Here is a 24437-nt window from a genome sequence, read left to right as displayed (position 1 = left end):
CTTGCACCTCAATCATTCACACAGCCATCTTGAATTGGAGTGGATGACATCATCACACACGATGCCATCTGGACATTCCTATGTGTCCCTACAGATGTAGCAAATTTAGTTCAAATCAGTTAGGCAGGTCACAAGTTAGCCCACTTGCACCTCAAATGTTCACGTGTCTGCCATCTTGGATTGGGGTGGATGACATCACAAACTATACCACTGAAGTGTCCCTACAACTGTACCCAATTTGGTTCATATTGGTTCAGGCATTGCTAAGTTGATGGGGGTGGGGGGCCCGCCTAAATGGACACACACAAAGTAAGCTAGGTGATTTCATAAGCCTACTGGAAAGTAGACTAAAAATGAAATGTTACATTACCTGGCTGTTTGCCCCAAATCCAACTCTCAACAATTGATTTGGCTCTATAAGTAGGTAATGGAGTTTCATCTTCATCTTTCCTTTCTTTGTCATTCTGATCTTCCTTCTTTGATACAGTCTGACCTTCAGTGCTTTCATCTGCAGAACACACAAATGCAACTCTGTATATAGGGTTTTTTGGTACAGAAATCCTTTTTGCATCCAATAATTTAATTTAGCTCCTATAATCAAGAACATTCTATATCCTTAGATTAATTCTGACACCATCATTAAGAATGGGAGCACGAGGGAGAGAACTGCTAACTTAACCATCACAGGTGCTACAGCTCACATTTCACTGACTGACAGTGTCCCCTTCTACTTAGAAATCTGCAACTCATGTTTAAGCATCAAAATATCTGTGTAATACACAAACTGCAAGTAATACTGCTATTACTGTATTATTAAACACTGGTTTTCCAATTAATCAGGTTTCATATTTCTATGTATTTTAATCAAAATAAGCTAAACAGAAATTGCTTGTTGCCTCAGTTTCAGTCTCCCGAGCACTATATTCAGAGACTTTTGGAACTTATTCTTTAGTGTGCAGACAGCTTGCACATACTTGCTAAAAACTGGACTTCATGCCCATTACTAAAATCTATCCTTCCACCTCACTCCCAGAGTAAACGAAAAGATCAAACAGTGAAGCAGTTTATAAGGAGTGAACCATGTTGTCAAGTTTGGGACAATCAATGTTTTATATTTTAGATGCTATGTATTTAAAGGAACCATGAACTGGAAAACAATAACTCCTAAATCTTGGTGAATCCATTGTCTCCATTACAAATAAACCTGCAAAGAAAGTTAGACTCATTCATTTTTATTGAACTGAAGGGCTATTTTATTAATATACAAATCCATCATATGATATAAGAAAATGAAACCAAGCCTACCTTTCCGCAAAGATGCTTCACCACTTTGGGCAAGTTCGGTTCCAGTGTATATAATTTCACCATCTTTGACCATTTCATTCCATAGGCCACACAGGCCATCCCGTGTAAAAGCAAGCTTTTAGATAGAGAGAAGGAGAAAGAGTTAAGATTTTTTGTTTCCTAAGTAGCATGTTTTTTATTGTACTGAATGTTTTTATTATACTGCAATCTTCATCTCAGACTTCCTCCTGAAATGCAGATATTGCACAAATTAGAAGACTGGGCTTCAAATAGATGCACCTCTCTCACACACCCATCTGACATGTCAGATCACTTCTTAAACTGATGGAACTTTCAAAAGCAGTTTGTAAAATAACAAATGTGTCAGTTTAAGAGAGTTTGTGTGAGAGAGTATGTCAGTCAGACATCCTGTGGGACATTCCCAAGCTCTTGGTGACACCAAAAAGCAGTTTTCTAAATCCCAACATTAGAAAACTCAATAAATCCTGATACAGTGTATCAGGCCATCACAAGAATTCAAGAGTCATCACAAGAATTCAAGAGCATTAATGCTTTGACAGACTGAAGTAACTGTTGTGGGCATTGCCAACAGTGAATGCCACATCTAATCAGGGTGGTACAAGTCACTGGGTTGTGGGGTGGTTATTGTTTTTTAAGGCAGATTAAAATTAGTTTATTTACATCCATTTTTTAAATATTAACACACAAAAAACATGTTTAAAATTAAATCTTGTCACAAACATGCTACACCTACATTTACAGTCTCTTAAATATGAATCTCTCACACACACAAGCAATACATCATTGGCATTCACTTCATCCATGAAATGATGAAAATGGCTCTAGTCTGTCTGGCACTGCCCTTGTTTTTGGAAATTTCTGAGCTTCAGTTTCTGTTCCTAAGCAGACTAAAGTAACATGAGCAAAGGCACAGGCTGGACACTAACAGTAAGATTGTTGCTTGTGGTGGGGCTGGGTTAAGGCAGAAGGAAAACATAGGAAAGGAGACGGCATAAAAAGAAACGTTAAAGCTAATGAGTTTTAAAGACAGCCTAGGCAACTCAAGAGACTACTGCAGTTACAAATGTGAAACACTGTTTAAAGCATAAGTGCTATTCTGTGTGCAGGATTTACTTCTTACCATTCTTAATGTTCTGAGGCTGCATCTGCAGCTTGATACAGGTAATAAGTAAATGTAACCATTATATAAAAAGCCAGGTATTATATAAGACTTCTAAATTAGTAAAAATCAAGTTATCTAAAAAAATTACAAAAAGTATATCCTCCTAGATATTTTAAAGGCTCTTTTGAGTTGCACATTAACATGTTCAGATCTGAAACATTTAAAAAATGTGTGACCTACTATCAATGGGAACTCTAACTTAAATCAATGATTTCAATCAAATTTTTCCCTTAGCCATTTAAATCAATATTTAAAATCAAGCTACCCTGCATCTAACGCAGACTGAGCCTACATCGACAAAACCATCCATTACAATCACTTCCCAAATGACAGATTCCTTGCCAAGGTACATTCTCTGTGTAAGAAATTCCGCATACTTTTGCTTCTAATGAGTGGTACCTAGAACAGATATATGCAGCAAAATGTGCACACAGCATAAACTTGCACAGACAGAATTCCCTACACAAAAGAAAATTCCCATGTAAGAAACTGATAATGGCTTCATTAATCTTCATTCTCACAGCCCTGCAAATAAGTCTGCAAAAATCATCTCCCCTGTCTTAGTCATGTGTATTACACTGTAAAAATGAAACAAATCTCTTCCAATCCACAACAGTTGTTTTGCCTGGTCACCAACTTGCTCAACAGAGATAAACAGGCAGGTATTTACTTACAAGTCTAGTATCAAAAAATGGAACTGTCATTGTAGCTTTTTACAAGGAAAACAACATATTAGGCAACATTATTCTATTATTTACACAGCCTGATCCTAAAAACCCAAGAAGAAATTATATCCCATTTGCAGATCCAACTACAGAAGTTTAATGTTCTAGCTGAAGTAACTCTTAAGGGTTGTTTTCTCTAAACTTAATATATGTCAAACTGTTTACTCTCAAAATTAAGGCTGTAGTAAAAATAAAATATAGAAATAACAGCTGTCAGCCTACACCAGAGGGATCATCTGTGTTCCAAACCTCAGCAACATTAAAAATAAACGTGTTGTGGGTGGTGTAGTTGCAGCTAAGCCTGCATTTCATGAACAGCAGATAAGATTGTAAACCTCTCCCCCCACTCAAATGAGCCACTTCTGCCTGCAGATGGGAGCTCACATGAGTGAAAGTGTATCCAAACAAAAGAGACCCCATACATACATAACTAGCATGTCAGAAGAGTTAGAATCAGTCTTTTTGGCAGGGGGAGGGAGAACATTCTATCAGTTCCAATCTGAAATGACACTAGAGAGACAAAGGTTTGCCATCTCATCTGCTCTTTCATACATACTGCTATATCGTTTCCTACCTGGGTCAATTGCTGAGCATTCACTCAAAATAAAAGGTCACAGTGACAACCCTTTCCAGTACTATTTGTCATTTCCTGTAATTGCTATGAACAGTCTATAGTAATTTAACACTATCCACACTTTACTGAATACACTTCAGAAAGCTTCAACTCTGTGGTGCATTGCTACATATGAAGTAGTATTACAAAAGTAGTAATACTTCAAAACCCAGTAATACTTTGAGACTTTAGAGTCCTTTGGGGAGGCAAGCTGGTCTTGAGGTAGTGTGCATTAATTGTCCCCTTTGCTAAGCAGGGTCTGTCCTGGTTTGTATTTGGATGAGTGATTACATATTAGCACTCTTAGAAGCCAGAGATGATTTCTGTACCAGAGGCCACTTTGCTCCCCAGGCAGTGGACCAAGGAGCTAGAAGAATATTTTGTTGCAACTTTTCATGTATGGTCAGAGTCTATAATAAAATTAAACCACCATATTGTAGCAAGAGCTTCACTGTATACATGTTTGGCAGGGGTGGGTCATGGCTAGTTCAATGCATATGAAACCCAGAGAGAGGTGACATGTTAAAGTGTTCATGTTCTCTCTCTTTATACATATTCCCCGACACACCCCTCTTCTCCTAAGTGGAATGCTGAGCATGCTAAAATTGGGTTGGGCTGCCAAGGTCAGATAGCATTACCTTGCAAACTACCACTTCACTAATTTTCGTTATGCAGGCAACTACCATACAAAATTTCAGTCTAATGCCAAGCTCTTACTATAACAGAACCTAGGTTTTTAAGGAAGAGGCATATTATGACAGTGGGAGTTGGCCAAGCCATTTCAGGGGAAGGGAGTTTATACATATTTAAGAGCTATCCCAATTTCCATCTCACAAAACTCTGACTATCCCGATGACTGTCCCTCAGGCCTGAAATCTTTACTTAATATCAGTGAGTGCAAAGATCTTAGTCCCGCAGGAATCAGTTCCAGAGGAGCGTGCTGACCTGGCATGTGCAACTGAGACCTGGTTGGACCACCTCGAATAGGTAGGTCTCCCCCTGCTGCATCCACCAGATTTCTCAGTAGTGGAGCAGGCAAGACTCACGGGACAGGAGGAAAAGTCACAGTAATCTAAAAGGATTCTGTCCCTCTGTCCAGGTGTCCTGTTCTGCAATCTTCACATTATGATCATTTGTAGCTGGTGGTGGGCCTTTAGGACAGCACTGGGTTGCTAATGAACCACCCGGCCCCATGCAGCAGCCTCCCTACCTGAGTCAACTGCACTGGGCTCAGGAGCGGCACTGGGTTCCCCCAGGTTTACTGCAAATGGGGATTTTAAGTGAAACAATTCAAGCAGGGGCATAGTGAGCTCACCAGCAGCCCAGGAACAAAGTCCTGCCAGTGGCTCCCACCCAGAGATGTTTGTATGCACACAAACCATGTCCCTTGAGTTGATGTCAGATGTATGAGGTATGGCCACTATAGGGAAAAGGGTCCTTTTGGATCTTCTCCTGGTCCTCCCCAGTCAGCATTTCATTGAAATACTGTCTAGCTGGGTTTTTTTCCTCCCTCTGCCTCACTGGGAGGGAGGCAGGGGAATAAATCCGGAGCCAGCCATCATTTCAATGAATTACCAGCTGGGAAGAAGAGAAGTGCACACCACACTCCCAGCCAAAGAGCCCTTCATTTACTGGGGTGGGGGGAGATTTGGAGGAGGCAGAGAGAGGGTACCAAGGGAAAGGAGGGTGCCTTGGCAGCCCAGGGCCAGTCCCCCCCCCCATTGTCTGCACATCCCTGAATCCAAGTGAACTGAACACACTCAAAAATTAATAGAAATGAACTGTTTACAATCTATTCAAATGATGTTTATGTGGATATGACTCTACAATTAGACAAATTATAAACAATATTTACAAGCTGGGGCAGAAACACCTTGTTTTCATATTTTGCTATTTGTTAGACTTTGTTTTGAATTGTTGCAAACCAATTTGGGTTTTGTTTTTGTTTTAACTATACAGCAGATTTCGAATTATAAAAATGCAGTTCTTGACACAGAAAAACCCTCTTTCAATCAGCAAAAAGAACTGCTGTTCTTGGTGCTTACCCTTGTATTGTTAAACACCAAATAGGGTTATCTTATTTTTTAAATATATATTGTGGCTATAGCGGATTTTGTCCTCCCCCACAACTCCCCTTTCTCAATAAATCTTTATAAAGAGCCTTACCTCAATGAACTTTGAGGTTTTCACTAAGGTAGGATACAACAATGCCTCCACAGTCACACAAATGTCTAGTAGTCAGTAGTCCAGGTGGGCTACTAAGGAAGTGGCCTGCAGTCACTTCCCATTAAGGAAGTCCTCAGACTTATGGCAATGTTATTGTCACACACTTGCCTATGGCCACAGTCTCCAACTGCCTCCCTTCCTCTGCTCCTGTTCAAATTCTATTGAAGTGCTGGCGAGGGGGGTAACTGTCACCCTATTCCTCCTCTAGCCATCAGGGAGAGGGGTCAGACTGTTCCTTGCTGGGAGTCTCTAGGGCCAAGTCACTCCCATCTCTCCTCACCCCTAGCCATCCAAACCTTTTAAAAAGCCCTGCAATCTCAATCATCCTCTCCTGACTCCATCCTCCCTCCTTCAGCTGTTGCCTGTCTCGCTGGCTGTCGCAGCCCTGCCTTCTCCTATTTGCCACCAGGAGGCAACCTGCTAGGCCATGCTGGCACACCCACAGTCGGTCAGCTCCCAGGTCCTCTGGCTCTCCCTGGCAACCGGGGGAAGGTCCCAACTGGCTCTGACTGTACCCAGGTGCAGCATGGTCCTCTCTCGGCCCCCGACTAGGTGATAATTGGGAACTCATGCAGCTGGTGGGAAGACCTGACAGTTATAGATAGGAATTTGATTTCTGAACCAAAACTAGATATTCTTTTTCCCCACTGTTACTGTCAAAGCTGGTAGTGTGTCCATCACAGACATGCAACAGAGAGGCTGATAGTGAAGAATCAGAAGATGTTCACCCTTGCCCAGTGCTCCCTCTAAAGCATTTACATGTGAACTCGCTCACAGGTTTTTTTTAAAATGTCTGCTCAGTTAATTTTAGCTCCTGCTCAAGTTGAATCAGGAAGGTCCCACTCCAAATGCACATGCGCACACATTGCCTTGATACTGCTGCCCAGAACAAAACTCATTCCTCACACGGATGGGGGAAAATGAGAGAGAACACTGCCTTTGCCACCCACTTCCTTCCTGGCTCACTCTTATTTTTTGTGGAAACAACTAGGTAGCTTGCCTCCATTTGCTCCTCTGCCTCCTGGACAATAGTTAAACAGAAAAGGAAGAAGGGTGGGCAAGAAGAGGTACGTGGACTGTGGATGGGCCAGGATGTCGCCTTCTCACTGTTATAGCACAGGAACTAATCCTGGGAGAGGAGTAGAAGCAGCAGCAGCGGTAGTAGCAGGTGGAGCCTCTTGGGCAGGTGAGTCAGCCAATCAGTGTTCTCTCATTTTTTTCATCTGCATGAGGAATGAGTTTTGTTCTGGATGGCAGTATCAAGGCAATGTGTGCACATGTGCATTCGGAGTGCGGCCTTCCCGATTCAATCTTAGCAGGATCTAAAATTAACTGAGCAGACATCAAGAAATGTGTGAGTGGGCACATGTGTGCACAACTTAGAGGGAACAGTGCAGCCAATCCATCTGCAGCCTCAGATGCAGCAGTAGCTGTCACCAGAACCGCCAGTCCCAATGACAATGTGAGCCTGAACTGCCATTGTCACTTCTGCTTCCTCCTCCTCTAGCGCTTGCACTAGCAGCCATCTAGTGGAGCCTCCACTCCTGCAACAAGTGTTGTAAAGTTGAAAAAAAATTGGCAATTTACCAATGTCTTACACACCACTTGTCTTGACTCAGAGTTTCTTGTCAAGGACTACCTGAATTAGGCTGCCAGATCTTCTTCATCCTAATGCTAGCACAGTTATAGCCGACAAGATTTCAGGATCAGAAGACCACTAGAAGCCCTTTGTGAGCTACTGTCCATTGACTTAGTTGCCTACAGTTCATCCCTGCCAATCCATTATGACAGTTGTTAACAGAGCTCATTGCTACCTTAGTATAACAGATAAATTGGCATCCATTCTTAGCTAAGGCTACCTTGATACATGAGACAACTGTCGTCCTTAATACGCTTCAGCTGACTTGTTCGCTGAAGATGCCGGTTATCTCAACAGCCCTAAACAATTTGGGACCAGGACACCCAAAGCACAGACTCCACCCATATAATCTTGTCTGATCATAGGAAACAGACATAGGCCTTTCTGAGGATTCCTAGCATCTCCAGGTAATGCTGGGAAAGACCTCTCTCTCTAAAATCCTTGGAGAAACAACAGCATGTCAGTGTAATACATTGAACCAAGTGAATCACTGGTCTGACTCAATATAAGGCAGCTTCATATGACCCTATGTATTTCCATCTGTCTACCCAAACACTTTTTCTTGAAAGATAGGACCTGGATATTACCAAGAAACTCAAATACCAAGACAGTGGCCCTCACTATACTACAAGTGTAAGCAGTGACAAGTCCCATGCCCTTTTTCTTTGCACACCGCCTATCTTTTATAGATACTAATATAAATCATCATCATCATCATCAATTTTATTTGTTAGCCATCCCATAACAAATTGTTCTCTGGGCAGCTCACAACAGAGTATTAAAACAATCAACAAAAACACATAGCACATTAAATCATGACTGACACAAAATGGTGAAAAGAAAATACAAAATACAAAGCAGCTTAAAAACTCATTTTAAAATTAGTTAAAAATCAGATCAAATCTGAAAACCTGAATTTAAAAGGCCTGGTGAACAAAACAAAAATAGATATAGTTATGTAAGTAATCAGCCAAGGTGAAAGCTATTTTCCACAACACACACTGACCTTTAACCCAGTCTTGTCTTTAAACAGTCACCTAGTCAGCACTGGCAACCTTATGTCAAGGCAAATGACATTTGCAAGGCCTTTTTCCCCCAACCCCTTGAGGGCAATAGTGGCTTCAGCAGTACTTGAAGTACTGGTAACCAGTGTTCCTTGTAACAAAGAATTCCAGGTATTGTTGACCACAACTATCAGCATCCCCAGCTGCAGTGACCTTTTGCTTGCGATGCTGGGAGTTCAATTCCCAGCATCGCAAGCAAAAGGTCACTGCAGCTGGGGATGCTGATAGTTGTAGTCAACAACATCTGGGAATCCCTGTTACAGGGAATGCTGCTGATAACACCCCCAGTGGCTGGCTTTTTCTCCAAAATGCATCAGCAAATGACCTTGCATCACATCAGCACATTCTAGAGTAGGGCTGCACAACTTTGGCCCTCTCTGCAGATGCTGGACCATAACTGCCATGTCCTGATTATTAGTCATTGTGGGTGGCGATGGAGGGAGATGTCGTTCAAAAACAGCTGGAGGGCCAAAGTTGTGCAGCCCTGTTGGGGGGGCGGGCGGCAACTGACAGGAGCTGCTCACTAGGGAAGTTATCAACACTTCAAAATTTGCTGAAGTTGCCGCTGCCTGCAGAGGCATAATTTAAACAAAAAGGGGGGGGCACAGCAACTCCACTAATAAGGCAAATAAGAAGTTTTGCAAACTGCTTAATTTTGTGGGCTTAACTGCAAGAGTTCTTTAACCCTTAAAATCTTGTTGTCCAAGCACAAATTCAGTCATAACATAAGCATTACAGATTAAATCCAATCACAACTTAAGCACTACTAAAAAAAGATTATGGAAAGTTTTTGGGGAAGTCTTTACTGTGAAATTCTCCACTCATGTTTGTATAATATGTTTGCTTTAACTAAAGGCAAAATTTTGCAGGAAAATGCATATCATCTGGCACCAAGTATTTCCAGAATAGAATTCTGAGAACAACTTCAACCGATCGCATCAAAAAGGTTTGTTCAAGTATTGATCAATGTAATCATTCCATAAATTATGTTTTTATGACAATGTATTTCCTGCTGAATGCCTCATCATGCTTAACTATCACTTGACAGAAAAACATCACTTCCAGCATCTACATCTGCTCTAGTGATTGACTGATCTCTATGTGTATCATCCAGTAACATAGAAGTCTTTCTTGCTGATGGGCTACCATTTACCAGGAAAATTGTTTTTCAACAAAAAAAACCCTACCAATTTGAGTTATTCAGCTACAATGGATTATTTTCAAAAGCTTTTTGACAAAATGAAGTGATGTGAAATTTATTTTCATCCTATGCTTAAAAAAAAAAAGAGTATTATTATTTCATTTACTTCCTAAATTTTCTTCATCTTTAATGCAGGGCTCAACAAATTCCAGACACCAGTTCACCATGGCGTCTGGACATTTAAGCATGGTGCATAAGCCAGGTGGTGAATGAATCCAGCCAGGAGGAGAGAGCAAGCAAATTGAGAGCAGCTTATGACATTCACCTCCTGATTATGTTTGTCAATCACTTGTCTGAGCCAGACACAACCGGGAGAATGGAGCTTCCCCACTCCTGCTTTGGTTGCTCATTCCTCCTCCTGCTCACATCCGTCTGGCTCAGGCAAGCGACAGACCAAGATGACCAGGAAGAGGAGGGAGAAATCCACCTCTGACCTTCCTTGCTTACCTTCCATTGCCTGTCTGAGACAGATAGATACAACTAGAAGGAGTGAGTTAGTAAACTAGCAAAGCAGAGAGTCAGCCCCTCCATGAAGTCAAGGACCTCATTGCGGAGGAACAGCAAGTTCGCACCTCCACAGAGAGCAGAGCGCAGTCTGGCTCCTAAATGTTTGGGCTGGCTTCTAGAGCCAAAGAAAATTTGTTGAAGTCTGCTTTAAAGTTTTACATGAACACACATTGTGATTGCTTCATCCAATAAACATAGTACTAGAAACTATGGACAAATCTGAGCTCTCTCTTTCAATATATAGGTATATATTGACACTGACTTTGGAGCTCACTCAGGTTTACTGTGCACCATCTACAAACAACTCACTGCACTTTGCACATCTTGTTAATTCCCAATTGTCTGTGCCTTTTCTATCACAGACAGCAAACAGTGGCCTTATCCCACAAGACCTGCTCAAGCCACAAGGAACATTTATTTTGTTTTAGGTGAAGTAAGTCACAGGATGCTACAAAGCACAAACACACAAAGGCAAAGAATGAAATTTTATTTCTCTAGAAGGCTCCCAGTAAGCTAAATTTAAAGTGAGCATCTATAGTTAGCATGCAAGATACATACTCACACTGCCACCACCCACAGTGCAGTGGACTTTACATGTTTTACTGGAAGAAAATCCACCCCTCATCCATCCTGCCCCAGACACATAGAACTACAAAGCATCGCAACTGACTGTTCTTCAGTACTCTGGTTTCTACAAGCGCCCCAAGCCTCCACCTAGCAAACTCAGAATGCAGGGAGCCAGAAAGCAACACACATCAGTGAGTTCTGCTTCCATTCCCTAGTGCACTCAGGACAAGAAGAAGACACCTGCATGAACTCAAGCCTTAGCATTCAGATACTATGCACTGTGGGAGAATTGATGCCTGTCTATCTGCACAAAAGAAGTTTAGTACTTCCTCCTCCTCACTCCATTGGGGGGGGGGACCCATAACGATCAATTCAGTGACACCTATGAACATCATGTTACTTTCTATGTTGTTCGGTAGTTACTAAAGACTGAAAACTACAACAAAATGACCACTATATGGGTAAACAATATACCTACTCAAAGCTAAAACAGAGCCTACATCTTAAGGCTATTTGTATTGTCTGAATCCATACACTTGTAACAGATTCTGCAATGTTGATTCCCAGCAACAGGGCAGTTTTAAGGAGGAGGCAAAAATATCAGCTAAAGACTAAAAGTGTTCTGGGCAATTATTAAGACTTTGATGATGTATGCCCATCCACTCAATAAAAGTTTGGCAAGTTCACTGCCCAGCCACTCAACAAGAAGTCTACAATTTAGACATTTTTAGGCTCTTTCCATAATAACTGTATCAGATTTCCTTAGCTTTAATGTGGAAGAATATAGAGTTTCTATATATAAATCAAATCAACAATAGTTTAAAAAGCATTTATAGCAGTCTTCCCAGAAACATAAAATATTGTCTATTTAAGCAAGAACTAGCTATTAGCCACTTAACAGGAATATTAAATGTAATCCAATACAGCTTTAAAGAAAAATGTACACACATGAATATCAGAAGAGGTTTTTCAGCTCTAAGCTGAATCATTGTCAGGTCAATATGCTTACAAAATTTTTCATCAGTTTCAATCTCCTATCTGTCTACTTCATTAGCTAAACAGTATCATATTACTGTAAATACCCAAGAGGAGTTCTTACCTGTAAGTCTGTCTTCAGCCATTTGGAGTCAAACCTAGTCTGAGCAGCCAAACAAAAAGATTCAGAAGACATCTTCCCTTTTCCAACCAGCTTTTTCAACTGGCTACAACCTGTCACAAATACATATTATTGGAGTCAAATAAGAATCTACACATATATTGGCACACACAGAGAGGTTTCCATCTTCTCTAAAAGCCATTTGCATGAAAGTCTCACTACAGCAGGTTGAAGCCGACACCCAGATAGTGTTTGGGGCAGGGAAACAAAGTATTAGCACTCTGTTTACAAGAGCACTGTTTATGCCATGCAAACCTACTCCCATCAAAGCTAAAGTCGAAAACATTCCCTGCTATTGCACCATACTGCTGGCATGACCAGAAACCCGTGCTCTTATCCTTCAGACTTGTAACTGGTGCATGAAATAAATAATTGATCAACAATTATGCAAGCCAACAAACCCAAACGGTCCATCCCTCCTCATCTTGGAGACAACAGGGTGGAGGCAAGCTAGCCGGCTTACACCAAAAACCAGGGTAAGGGGGAGGGAGCGCTCCACGTGTATCCCCTAACATAACATTTCATCTTGTCCCACTACATACACTGATCTGCTTCCCCTACTAGCAAGGCCTGTTGTCACCATACATGCACACACTTTTTTGCTGCCTGCCTCTAGTTGCAAATCTCTCTGCTGATCAGCAGCTAAAAAAACGGGGGGGGGGATTTGCAACCTTGGGCATCAACCTGCAAGGCCACAATATTGCAGTCCACCGTTTGCCTACTAGCAGGACATCTCTGAAAGCAGGAGAATGAAGCCAAAGCCAGGTAAGGGAAGAACTAAAAAAAAAAACCCATGCACACTTTGTATCCAAATACTTTCCCCTCGCCAGAACGTCACCTGCCAAACACCATCATGCACGCACTAGTTCGCACCAAGCCCTCTACCTCCCTACATCCAAGACCTTCATCATGGGCAGCGAAGAAAATTTTTCCCCATCCACACCCCAGCCTCCAGAAACCACCAATAGGCCATCCTCCCTAGCACAAAGCCGCTTCTTGAGAAAGATATTCGCCTCCCCCACTCCCTGAAACAATTCCCTAAATTGGCATGAAACACACACACACCCTCCTTCCCAGCACGGAGCTTGGCCCCCGCCCCACCTATTCCCCTCGTGTCAGCCAGGGACGCCCCCTCCCAAGGGGGAGGCTCCTGAGCCTCCCTTCCAGCCCCTGTCAGTGCACAGCCAGGGCCAGGCCCTTGTCGTCCTCGACTCTTTGGGGCTCCAGGGAGGAAGGATGGGGGAGGTTTGTGGAGGCCTCCGCCCAACCCCGCTCGCACTGCTGGGGTCTGATGGGGTCGCCTCGTACTCCCGCAGAGTCCCGCACTCACCAAGCCTGGCTGGCTGGCTGGGCCCAGCTGTCCCGGGGTGGGGGGTGGGGGGTGGGGGAGGCCAAGGCGGGTCCCTCTCGCCTGTCAGCGGCCCGCACCCCTTGCTCTCTCCACACTCCTGGCTAAACCGGATACAGAAGGAACCCATGGCTTCCCTTCTGACCAATCAGAAATCAGTTTCGGGTCCGGTTCCACCAATCCGCGGGCAGGAGGCGGGATTTTTCATCTCCCCTTTCGCATCGCGGGGAAATCATAGAGAGGAGCGGAAAGAAGAAGAGCTCTATTTTCCATAGAGGCGCGGACTTGTTTTTGCGGCTATAGAGGGTGGGTTTATGGTCGGACCGAAGGAGGCAGGTTAGAAGGAGTGGTAGAGGTGCTTTGATTTCTTTCTCTCTCTCTTCTGCATCGGAATGCTCTGGAGTGTGTTAAAATATAGCTTTGGCATTATCCTTGTTTTTTCTATGTTTACAGTAGACTAGCCGTAGAAAGCTTTTCTCATCGTAACCTTTGGGGGTTGCGGGGAATAGTCTGCAAACCAATGCGTGCTTGCTCTTCTTGTAGTCTGAATGGTGTGGTAATGTAGGCGCATGTTGTAACCCAAAAACAAAGAACTACTTATAGTAATCATAGACGGCATGGTTTGTATAACTATAAACACAGGACCTGGGTATTCTCAATGCTGAATATTATTATCTCTGTAGTGCAGCGGGGGAGTAACCTGCTTAGGAGCAAGAGGTTGCTGGTTCGAATCCCCGCTGGTATGTTTCCCAAACACCTATATCGGGAAACAGTGATATAGGAAGATGCTGAAAGGCATCATCTCATACTGTGCGGGAGATGGCAGTGGTAAACTTCTCCTACCAAAGAAAACCACAGGTTTTCTGTTGCTGTGCACACACAAAAAACACTCCAGATTTGTCTTGCAGAAGTAGTATAGTCTCTGAGAGGATTGCAATTGTCGCTATTTTGGTTACAATTCTGAAAGCTCTTATTTTGAAGCATTTTCAGTTATAGCAGCAGTAATAATGGTTCTCCAAATGTGAATTGTTTCATCATCATGTCTGAACCCCTGACTTCTTCATTCTATCTTGTGCCTTTCTTTGGCTTTGATGTTTAACATCCTTTTGCTAAGAGTAAGACTAAGTCACCTGTTACTGTATTTTACTCCTTACATCTCTCTACAAATCTGTGTACCCCTAACCACGTAAAATAACATGTTCCAGTTACTTTCTCTGTTACAATCCAAACTCCCGCTCCGCCTCTAGTCCCTCCTTCTGCCACTTCAGTCTTGGAGCATAAGCAAGCCACAGCTTCTTTTTCTCTCTTTGTCACACACTCACACACTCCTTTAGCCACACCTAACAAACTCTATTTTCACACTCGCAATGAAAGCCTGTGTTTACTCAAAAGTAAGTCCCACTGTCTTCGGTGACACCTGCTTCCTAGTAAATGTGCTTAGGATTGTATGCTGAGATCATAAACACACTTACTAGGGACTCAGTCACGTTGAGCACAGCGGGACTTGTTTCTAAGTCAAAATGCTCAGGATTTTACTGCAAGGCTGCAGTTCTAAGCATATTCTCTTGGAAATGGGAACCTTGAATTCGGAATTCCCTGGTTCTTAGGACTGCACTGTAAAATACAGTCTCTTTCTCAAATGTCATGTATGCCTTCAGCCAACTATAAGATCCTGTATGACTCCACAAGCCTCTCCTCTTTAGTTTGCCCCGCTTCCCAACTTGTACTTGACATCTGTCCGCTACTACCACAACTTCCAGACTTTTATTCTAACCTGTCTCCTGCCTGCTTCCCCCTCTACCACAATCTGTGAGCAAGAAAGAAGTAGTATGTGAACTTCTCATAAAGCCTCTTGAGGCAGAAAGATGTTCTCTCTGAAGAAAATTCTTTGCTGGAATAAATATTGAGGGTTATTCAGCTGTACAGTACAGCCATCAATTTCAACAGGGCTGGCATCAAGGATTGGCAAAGTCAGGCACTAGCCACAGGCCCACACAGCCAACCCCCATGCCCCTTATGGAGGGGTGTAGGAACCTTCCATATTCAGGTGGAGAGGCAGGTGGGAGAAGACAGCAAGAGATTTGTGGTGGTACTGTTTCCTTCCACCCTCCCCTCTACAAAAGGACTTCCTCCCAGAGTGTGGACAAGAGGTAACAAATCAGGGCAAAATATATTATAATTGACCATCTTAGATGGTGTGTGTGTTCCAAGTTCAGTTGATGTGATAAAACATTTTACCTTCCTTATATCTTTTGTTGTTTTGACCCACATGGTAACCACATGTCTGTAAAAGCTCCAATTTAACTATGAAGTTGAGGTTTGCTGCTTATTCTGGGCCGTATGCTGTAGTTTAGTGCCACCAATACTGTCCTGACATGTCATGTGGGTCTTCAATCAAATTAATATATATTGGTGGTTCTGTACAGTATTTAATTGCACTGGGATAATCAGTGGTTATGGTAAACTCTATGCAAGCTGCAGCCCAGACCTTCATATACATGTATAACATGGAAAGCTGAACAGATATCTCATGTTGTTACTACAGCATTCATTTCAAGGGTTTCAGTCTGAATATTTAACTGCCACAAGCCATAGAAAATAGACCTGTCAAGAGGAACTGGATCTTCGGACTAAAATGCAACCTTCAAAACTGCAATGGTTGCTGCATTGTCTGAGCAGGATCAAGGATGCAATAAGAAAGGTTTATTTTCTTCTTTTTGTGATAAGGTGTTTTGCTAAGTGTATAAAAATGAGCTGTTCTATGACTGTTCAAGTTGCTTCCAGACTGAGGGGCAGTTTAAAGTGTTGCATAACAACATTTCATTCACATGCACAACATCATTGCCTAAGGACTACTTGCTGCATAAGAGCAGCACAGGTGTTGTAGCACAGGATACTGCATTGGTATAGGAAAGTGGATCAACACCAGCCATTATTGTCAGGTGCAGCACAGAAATGATGCACAAAGCAAGTATGCAGCATGAACTGAGCTAGAGAGATTCTGTGGGAGAGGACCAGAGACAATTCATTTGCATCCTAATGCCCATCATTAGGCCAGCTACATTAGTGCAACTCTGCATCTGATATACCACGGTAAGTAAGCAGTTATAATAGGACTGCAGAGCCAGGCTGGACTTGCCCCACATAGGATTTTACTGTAGATTTGTACTGCAAGCCATTTTCTGTGTACTACAGCGATTTTGCTGTATGCATTTTACTTAGAACTAAGTGCTGCTTACTTCAGTGTGGTTCACTCAACAGATAAGTGTGCCTAGGGTTACAGTCTTCATGAAGCTGTAGAAAGTGTTCAGCTGAAGCTGCAGTCCCATGCACTTTAAAAAATAATAATTTCCCTGAACAAGAGGCTGTAATCAATTAGGAAAAGTATTTTAAGATGGTAAGTATGAAAAGTCCATAGGCCTGATACTATATAATAGCCACTATAGATTCATCTAAGACAGGGCTGCATAATTTCAGCCCCCCTGTTTTTGGACTGCAACTGCCATAATCCCTATCCACAGTGGCCAATAGTGAGAGATGAAGAGAGTTGTAATCCAACATGTGCAGGAGGATCACGGTTGTTCAGCCTTGATCCAGCCTTCCAGAAGTTTGTGTGAGTGGATGGTGCTTGCAGGGATGATCTGGTACTGTTGATGTATGAAATGAAGTTAAAACACACTGCAATGAAAGCATCTGAGTCCGTGCAGCCTTTTGACAATCTTATTTAATTTGTCAATATTTCTAATAAAGCAACCTGCTAAACTCTGCTACATGCCTCTCCAAAACTGGGACCTGTTACAGTTTGCTTTCACTGACACTGAAGGAAATTGTATTAATATTTAACATTTTAAATCACACAAATCTTTGTTAATGTTTTGTAATGGAAACTAGGATTCTGGGAACAGATAATTGTTATAGATTAGCAACCCTATTTTTATTGGCAGTGGAATAGTGCTTAGATACTACATTGATGGAGGTACCTGAAATAAACATTATAATTATGAAATGGCACCTGAGTGTAGATAAACTCTTCTCTTTTAGCAGTGGATAATGATAATTATATGTTCTGTGAAGGCAATACAAAACAATTTCTGTAAGAGCAAGGCAGAACTATTCATTGCAGGACAATGTAATCTTTGTTCCCTAGTACACGAGCATTTTGTTACTTAACACTCCTGGCAAACTGGAAAGGAAATTGTTATTAGATATAAAATAACAGAAATCTGCTACTAGGTGATCAGTAAAATTCATGCAAGTAACCATTTGTACCAGGCAAGCCTCCATGCTAGCACCTAATGTCAATTCTGAAGTATTGGTGCTGGTCCTTATGAACCAAGGTAATGTTGTTTTCCCATGTGTATTTCTAAACAGCCAGAATCTGACTGGGTGGCTTGCCTACTTTTATGTTCAGCTTTGCAATTCTATGAATTGCAGACAGCAAATCTGTTCTCAGATAAACACGCACACCTACAGTTTTTATATCAAGTGAAGATGCCCATTTTCAGGCTCCCATCAACCCATGAGGGTATGGAGCAGGGCATCTTCAGTAGTATACCACAAGTGTGTAACTTGCTCTCCAAGAAGGCCTATTAAAGCTTATCCCTCTTTCTTTTTTAGGAAGCATGTGAAGACTCAATTGTTCAAGACAACTTCGTTTCTTTCTTTTTTTACTGATGGCATTTGATTTTAAAAACTAACAATTTGCTACTGGCTGATTGGTAGAGACATTGATTTGGTGATGTTTATGACAGTTTATTTGCTTTATTATGTATTGTATATACTGTATTATGGTTTTTGAAACTTCAGCCCCTCTTGGGTTTCCTTTTTTGTAAACTGAAAAAGTAAACTATAAGCACAAGACATGAGTTAGTATATACATGTTTAGTCTATAAGCATTCCCATGACAAATGAGAGAAACCCAAAATAATATGTCAGTGATCTGATCCAATGGCTTTCCATGGGAGCTGTTTTCTATTACGTCATTTATTCTGAATCGCATGAATTATGCTTTCAATATGACTGGGATGTCTGTATCAGGGACAAATCTTCTACAAATTATGACACTTCCTTACCTTGATAAAATTGTGAAGGATGCATGACTCACATATACTACATAACCATCTGGGTGACTTTCAAAAATATTATGACAAATAGGAGATAATTTCCTGAGTCATGAAAATGAGCTGACTAAATCTTCAACACATTTTGGAAGTGAAAAATGACTCAATCAGCATATTGGACCTTAGAGTGAAGATAAAAACTTTCCAAGAGACCAAGTTCTCTTCTGTGCCATTCCCATTCATTTTAGCAGACCTTGCCAGCTCAAGACACACTCAAAACAATCCCAATGCATTCTGAGCATATTATCAGTCATCTGGTAAGAATTATTGCTAGTGTGACCATAATGTTTTCTGCACCTTTCAAAGCTTCTCTTTTCAACCTCCTTTAGGTTTAAGCAGCATTTTTGTTATGTCTATTTTCTAGAACTTACTAGTGGTAAACTAATAATAGTAATTTCTTCCAGTGATAAAATAGAAGAAAGATCTGTATGAAGTATTGTTGACCTTCAATATTATTGTTACTGACCTTAAGGATAAATCCCTGAAGAATAAATCAAGATGAGATGGAGATGAATAGCAGCTGGCTGAACGGCTTCTCCAGCAAGTGCCAAGGACAAATATCTTGATTGTCCAATGGGTAGGCTGACAGTGCAGTAATGCATCATGTGTACATCATATATCAGAACATTTCTAGGACTAAAAGCTGTAATATAACTATAGCTTGTAGAAAGGTATCAGATCAACATTTTATATTGGCTCTCCTTTTCAGACAGGTAATATTGCCATCCTCTAGAAAGGGCAAGTGAGACACAAAAACTGAAAAAACTTTGATCTTCTAGTCTCCAAGGTGGCAATCTGGCTGTGCTGTCAGCATCATATAGACTTACTGGCTGGCATCCAAACTAATGTTCCATTACCAGAACAAGAGAGGTTGTGTGCACTTAAGTTTATAGAGTGGCAGAAATTTGCAGTGCTCCACAATGTTGCACAAAATGCACAGCTGTTCATGGAAGATCGCCAGGACACATTCATTGTTGTGCATAGGCACATAGGGAGCTGCCTTATACTGAGTCAAGCGATTGGTCCATCTACCTCAGTATTGACTACACTGACCGGCAGTGCTTCTCCAAAGTTTCAGGCAGGAGTCTCTCCAGCCCTACTTGGAGATGGCAGGGAGGGGATGTGGGACCTTCTGCATGGAAGTATGCAGGTGCTCTTCTGCTGAGCTATGACCCCATCCCCTAAGGGGAATAACTTACAGTGCTTGCAGGTAGTCTCCCATCCAGATGCAAACCAAGGTGGATACTTGCTTATCAAAGCGGACAATTCATGCTCACTACCACAAGACCACCTCTCCCAACATCTTCCCCTAGCACAACTAGTCAGGAACGAATTTTCCTTTCTTTCCACAGCATCATTGCACTACATCCTTGTGCTAGGACAACAGCAGTGCATGCATTAATGCAACATAAGTCTGGATGTAGGCCACTGGATTCCTCTTGTTATATATATGGAAAGGGAAAAATATAGGACACAAGCCCTATTCAGATATTATGCTGTATGAATGTACAGATACCTTTACATTCGGACATGTGTTTGTGTGAATGATTGTAACTGTGTTCATTTTAAAAGTGAACCTGGATGCAGGCCCTTCAAATGCATGGTACAGATAGGAAATGTACTTTTGTACCTGCATTAAACATAACATGTGAATGACTACTGGTGTACAGATCTCTACCTGTGTACTCTGTACACTCATTGTACAATTGTTGAACGTAATGTGTGAATGGGCCTTCATAGAGGAAAATTGAAATCCTATTGAAGTTTATCCCATTGAAATGAATAGGACTTACTTTAACTGTGTTCTTAAGTTCTATTGATTTCAGCAGGACTAGGGCTGCAATCCTAACAGTAAGGACCACTGGATGAGTACATAGTGTAAACTGGTACAGCCAAATGAGTCACTATGCGCAGCAGCTGCCAAGTAGAATTATCAAGGGTCAAGACATGTTGGCTCTGTTCACCAGCCAGACAAAAAATTTACATTACTTGTCAGGATTTTTTCACTCACCAATTATCATTTTTCACTCATAACAGACAAGTAGACTTGTGGATTTCCAGAGCCTGATAATTATTATTTATTATTATAAGTAGAATTATTATTATTAAAAGTATTTTTCTATTTGATAAGTAATATCTATTTTGTGACATTTGTATCCCCCACCCTTTCTAAGAAGAGCTCAGGATGGCATTAATGGTTCTTCCTCTCTGTCCTCACAACAAGCTTGTCAGTGAGTGACTGGCCCAGGGGCATAGAGACCATGGAGCAAGGGGGGGATGAGTGTCGCCCAGCTGCCAGGATCTGGGGGAGCCACCAAGGTTCCCCCTTGCCCTTGGCCAGGGTGCCCTCTTGCCCCCTCCCACACCTAGCTGGCGAATGAAGTGCTCTCTGGCTAGAAGTGCAAGGCATGCTCCTCTCCTCTCTAGCATTCACTGAAATGCTAGCTGGGCAGTGGCGGGGAGCCCAGCTAGCTAGCGTTTCAATGAAACATTTAATGGGGAGGGATGGGAGAGGATCCTAATGGACCCTCTCCTGGGTATTGGCCCTGCCTCTGCATCTAATGTCAGATGAAAGAGGGCAGGGCCAATACTCAGATGAGCGGCCCATTGGCCCCAGCAGAGCTTCCCTCCCACAATCAGCAGTTCATGGAATCACTGGGAGCTCCTTTTCCTGCCTTCTCAAGAAGCTCTGCCATGGGCTGACAGGCCCTGTTCTCGGCATTGGCCACACCCCCTTGTGTCTGCTGTCAGACACAGTGTGCATGGCTTGGGGTGTGCGCACACACTTTGTGCATGCAATGGTAAAGCCTAGAGGACGGGGTAGCTGCCAGAGGACTTCTTCCTCTGGCCATGGACAAGCTCCATATGCCTCAGGACTGGCCTAAGGTTGCCCCAAAGCTTGATGACTGAGCATGGATATTGTGACAACCTTCCTTGCTTTGATTTGTACCTAGTTTTCACACTTGTTTTCAATACATTTGTGTTTAATTTAAAAATAAGAAGCAAAACTTGAACCCATGGAAGTCAGAAAAACTTTCTGGATCAGCATACACATTGGAATTGCCAAATGTTGGGGTTGGTATTTATCTGACCTGTAAATTATATTAGGCAAGTTAATTTGCTTGATGGGAGGAAATATTACGGCAAGAGTTTCTTTTTGGCAGCAATAACCAGCTACAACCCATATTTTGTAAGAAATGATTCCTGCTTGCACAACTGCTAAGTTTTCTGAAATGCTTGTCTATGTATTTGCATTTGTTACATGTCACTAGATCCAACCTCTGGCGGCAGCAGCAGCCTATAGCCCATAAACTTCCATTGGGGTATGAATGGGCAGAACAAGCCCAAACTGTCTGGGTAAAATCCTGTCAACTGGCAACTTCATCTGCACAAGCAATTTATTTTAATTCCAATGTATCATTTACACAAATCAAACTTAGTACAGCAAATAAAGGCAGAAGCCATTTTAGCACTAGCATTGCTACTAACCTGAAACATAAAAGTGTCTGTTCAATTATTTTTGTTTTTAAGTTAACTATATTTAAATTTAAAATTTAGGGTTAAGGGAATGACCAAATCCATAGAAGTAAAATGTTATGGGGCAGTGAGCGGTCCTGTATTGAATTAATGAGTGTTTAACAATGATGTCAGTGGGTCAGTTCAAATGATACCATCCCTGTTCATCCAATTGAGAAAAGGATGCACCAAGAGTAAGCCCATCATGATGTTCTCCCAACACATTCCTTTATCATGTGCTCCATCCAAATGGTTCTTCTACATGTGTTCCAAATACCTGTTAGTATTTGAAGCAAATATAGAGGGACCATTTGGATGCACAGCCCCTCCATAGGATAAAGGGATGTGCTGGGAGAGCATTGGGACATCCCAGTGGGTGTACTCTTGGCATGTCCCATTCCTAATTGTGTGGGCAGGAACAGTATCATCTAAACTATGCTAGCTCTTCTTGGTAGTCATATCTGTGCAAACAGTAGAGATTTGTACAAAGAGTTTTTTTGCGATTCGTTTAGACCTCAAATCAAATTGCAAAAACTCAGTTTGATTCATTTAAATAGCTGGACATTGCTGGCCAATTTGACAAATCCAAAATTTTGGGGGAAATTGTAATTTGTCCATAGGGAACAATGGAGAATTCAACTCACCCCATTGTTCCCCATGGGTAGCTCCTAGAGACATGAAAGTGGGTTAGATAGTAGGACATGATGGATGCTACCTACCACCCTAGTGACAAAAGAAATGGGAAAGTGGGCTTTTTTATTTTTATTTTTATTTTATTAAGCTTTCAAAAAAGAAATCCATAGTATCCTATGGGGGGCTTAGATTAAGTACAATTTAAAAATTGCCCACTTGCCCATTTCTTTTGTGAATTGGGTGACAGGTAGCACACAACACACTGTACCATCCAACCACCTTTGGTATCCCTAGGACCTACCCATAGGGGACAATGGGGTGATTTGAGTTCCCCATTGTTCCCTATGGACAAAACAAGCAGAGTGAACATTTTGTAACTCTGCCTTGAAAAACAACACTGCAAAAGAGAAGCACACACAGTCCTTCTCAACACACAACAACACATTTTGCAAAACATAGTCCAAAGATGGCTAAAAAAGAATCACTGACCCAGAATCCACTGCCAATCACAGTTCCTGTGCTGAAGTAACATCATTGGCTCAAGCTGCTCTCATACATAATTATGACTCCATCCTTACTTGCAACAGCTGCCACAGCAGCACCCTTAGCAGCCAGAAGTCATAACCTCAAGTAGAATGTCTTCAGGCACATTTTGACTAACTATACCTTGCAATGCAGACTGCAGAGCAGACCAGAACAGTGAGAGAAGCACGACTTAGTCTCAAGGCGAGACATGGAGCTCATCGCAGTAATCACCAAGAAATATTACACAGAGAGCTATATTGTCCATTTCTCACCACAACAGCACCTCATAAACAAACTAAGCCACAACTCAAGGAAGGAAGGTGGGCATCCAAGTTCTGCCTTTGTCAATCAGATCTGAGGAGAGCTGGTCTTGTGGTAGCAAGCATGAATTGTCCCTTTTGCTAAGCAGGGTCTTCCCTGGTTTCATTTGAATGAGAGACTGCTTGTGAGAACTGTAAGATATTCCCCTCAGGGGATGGGGCCTCTCTGGGAAGAGCACCTGCATGCTTGCATGCAGAAGGTTCCAAGTTCCCTCCCTGGCATCTCCAAGATAGGGCTGAGAAACACTCCTGCCTGCAACCTTGGAGAAACCGCTGCCAGTCTGTGTAGATAATACTGAGCTAGATGGACCAATGATCTGACTCGAACAGCTTCCTAAGTTCCAGATAGTTAACAGCAAGCAATAGCACACTAAGCACAGCAAGCATATTATATCTAGTTACAGTGCTGAGAAAACCACAAAATCAAACCTTCCTTTATTCCATCCTGCCTGCTACAGAGTAGTGGTGTGCACAGAACCGCACCTCTGAGGTCCAGCACTGGGGAGGGGGCCTCTTTAAGGGCAGGGGAGGGTGTACTTATCCCTCCCGCCACTTTTCCACCTCCAGCGCTCCCGTGGTTTTTTTTTAAGCATTTGGGGCAGCAAGGTACCTCCCTGCCGCCCCTTCCCCCGTTCCTCAGCAAAAAGCCTCAAAAGCCTGACTGCGCGTGCAAACATCGTACACGCACATCACAAACGTGTGTTGCATGCGTGCGTATGCCAGACGTGTGTGTGTGCACGCTCGTGACATACACACAGACGTGACTTGCACACTTGACGTGCACACGCA

At 42.3% G+C, this 24437-nt stretch overlaps 1 protein-coding gene and 1 long non-coding RNA gene across 5 annotated transcripts in view; one reads left to right on the top strand and one right to left on the bottom strand.

The window, feature by feature from the left end:
• The window catches only part of HERC2 (HECT and RLD domain containing E3 ubiquitin protein ligase 2), a 201984-nt gene extending 188422 nt beyond the window's left edge, over window positions 1-13562 (bottom strand). For all 4 annotated transcript variants that reach the window (XM_053306133.1, XM_053306134.1, XM_053306136.1 and 1 more), the window contains exons 1-4: window positions 13517-13562; window positions 12130-12239; window positions 1306-1420; window positions 371-508 (exon numbers count right to left, since the gene is read on the bottom strand). In XM_053306133.1, coding sequence (XP_053162108.1) covers window positions 371-508; window positions 1306-1420; window positions 12130-12201 — 325 coding nt within the window. In that variant the 5' untranslated portion in view covers window positions 12202-12239; window positions 13517-13562. The remainder of the gene's footprint in view (window positions 1-370; window positions 509-1305; window positions 1421-12129; window positions 12240-13516) is intronic.
• Window positions 13563-13780: 218 nt separating this feature from the next.
• Window positions 13781-22148, top strand: LOC128349224 (uncharacterized). The gene is made up of 4 exons (XR_008318632.1): window positions 13781-13889; window positions 16080-16235; window positions 18152-19231; window positions 21927-22148. It is a non-coding gene; the product is annotated as an uncharacterized LOC128349224 (long non-coding RNA).
• The last annotated feature ends 2289 nt before the right edge of the window (window positions 22149-24437 follow it).

Source organism: Hemicordylus capensis, chromosome 3 (genome assembly GCF_027244095.1).
Source record: "Hemicordylus capensis ecotype Gifberg chromosome 3, rHemCap1.1.pri, whole genome shotgun sequence".
Classification (NCBI taxonomy): Eukaryota; Metazoa; Chordata; class Lepidosauria; order Squamata; family Cordylidae; genus Hemicordylus; species Hemicordylus capensis.
Note: the sequence above shows the minus strand (reverse complement) of the source record. Positions and strands in the feature narration are given on the sequence as shown.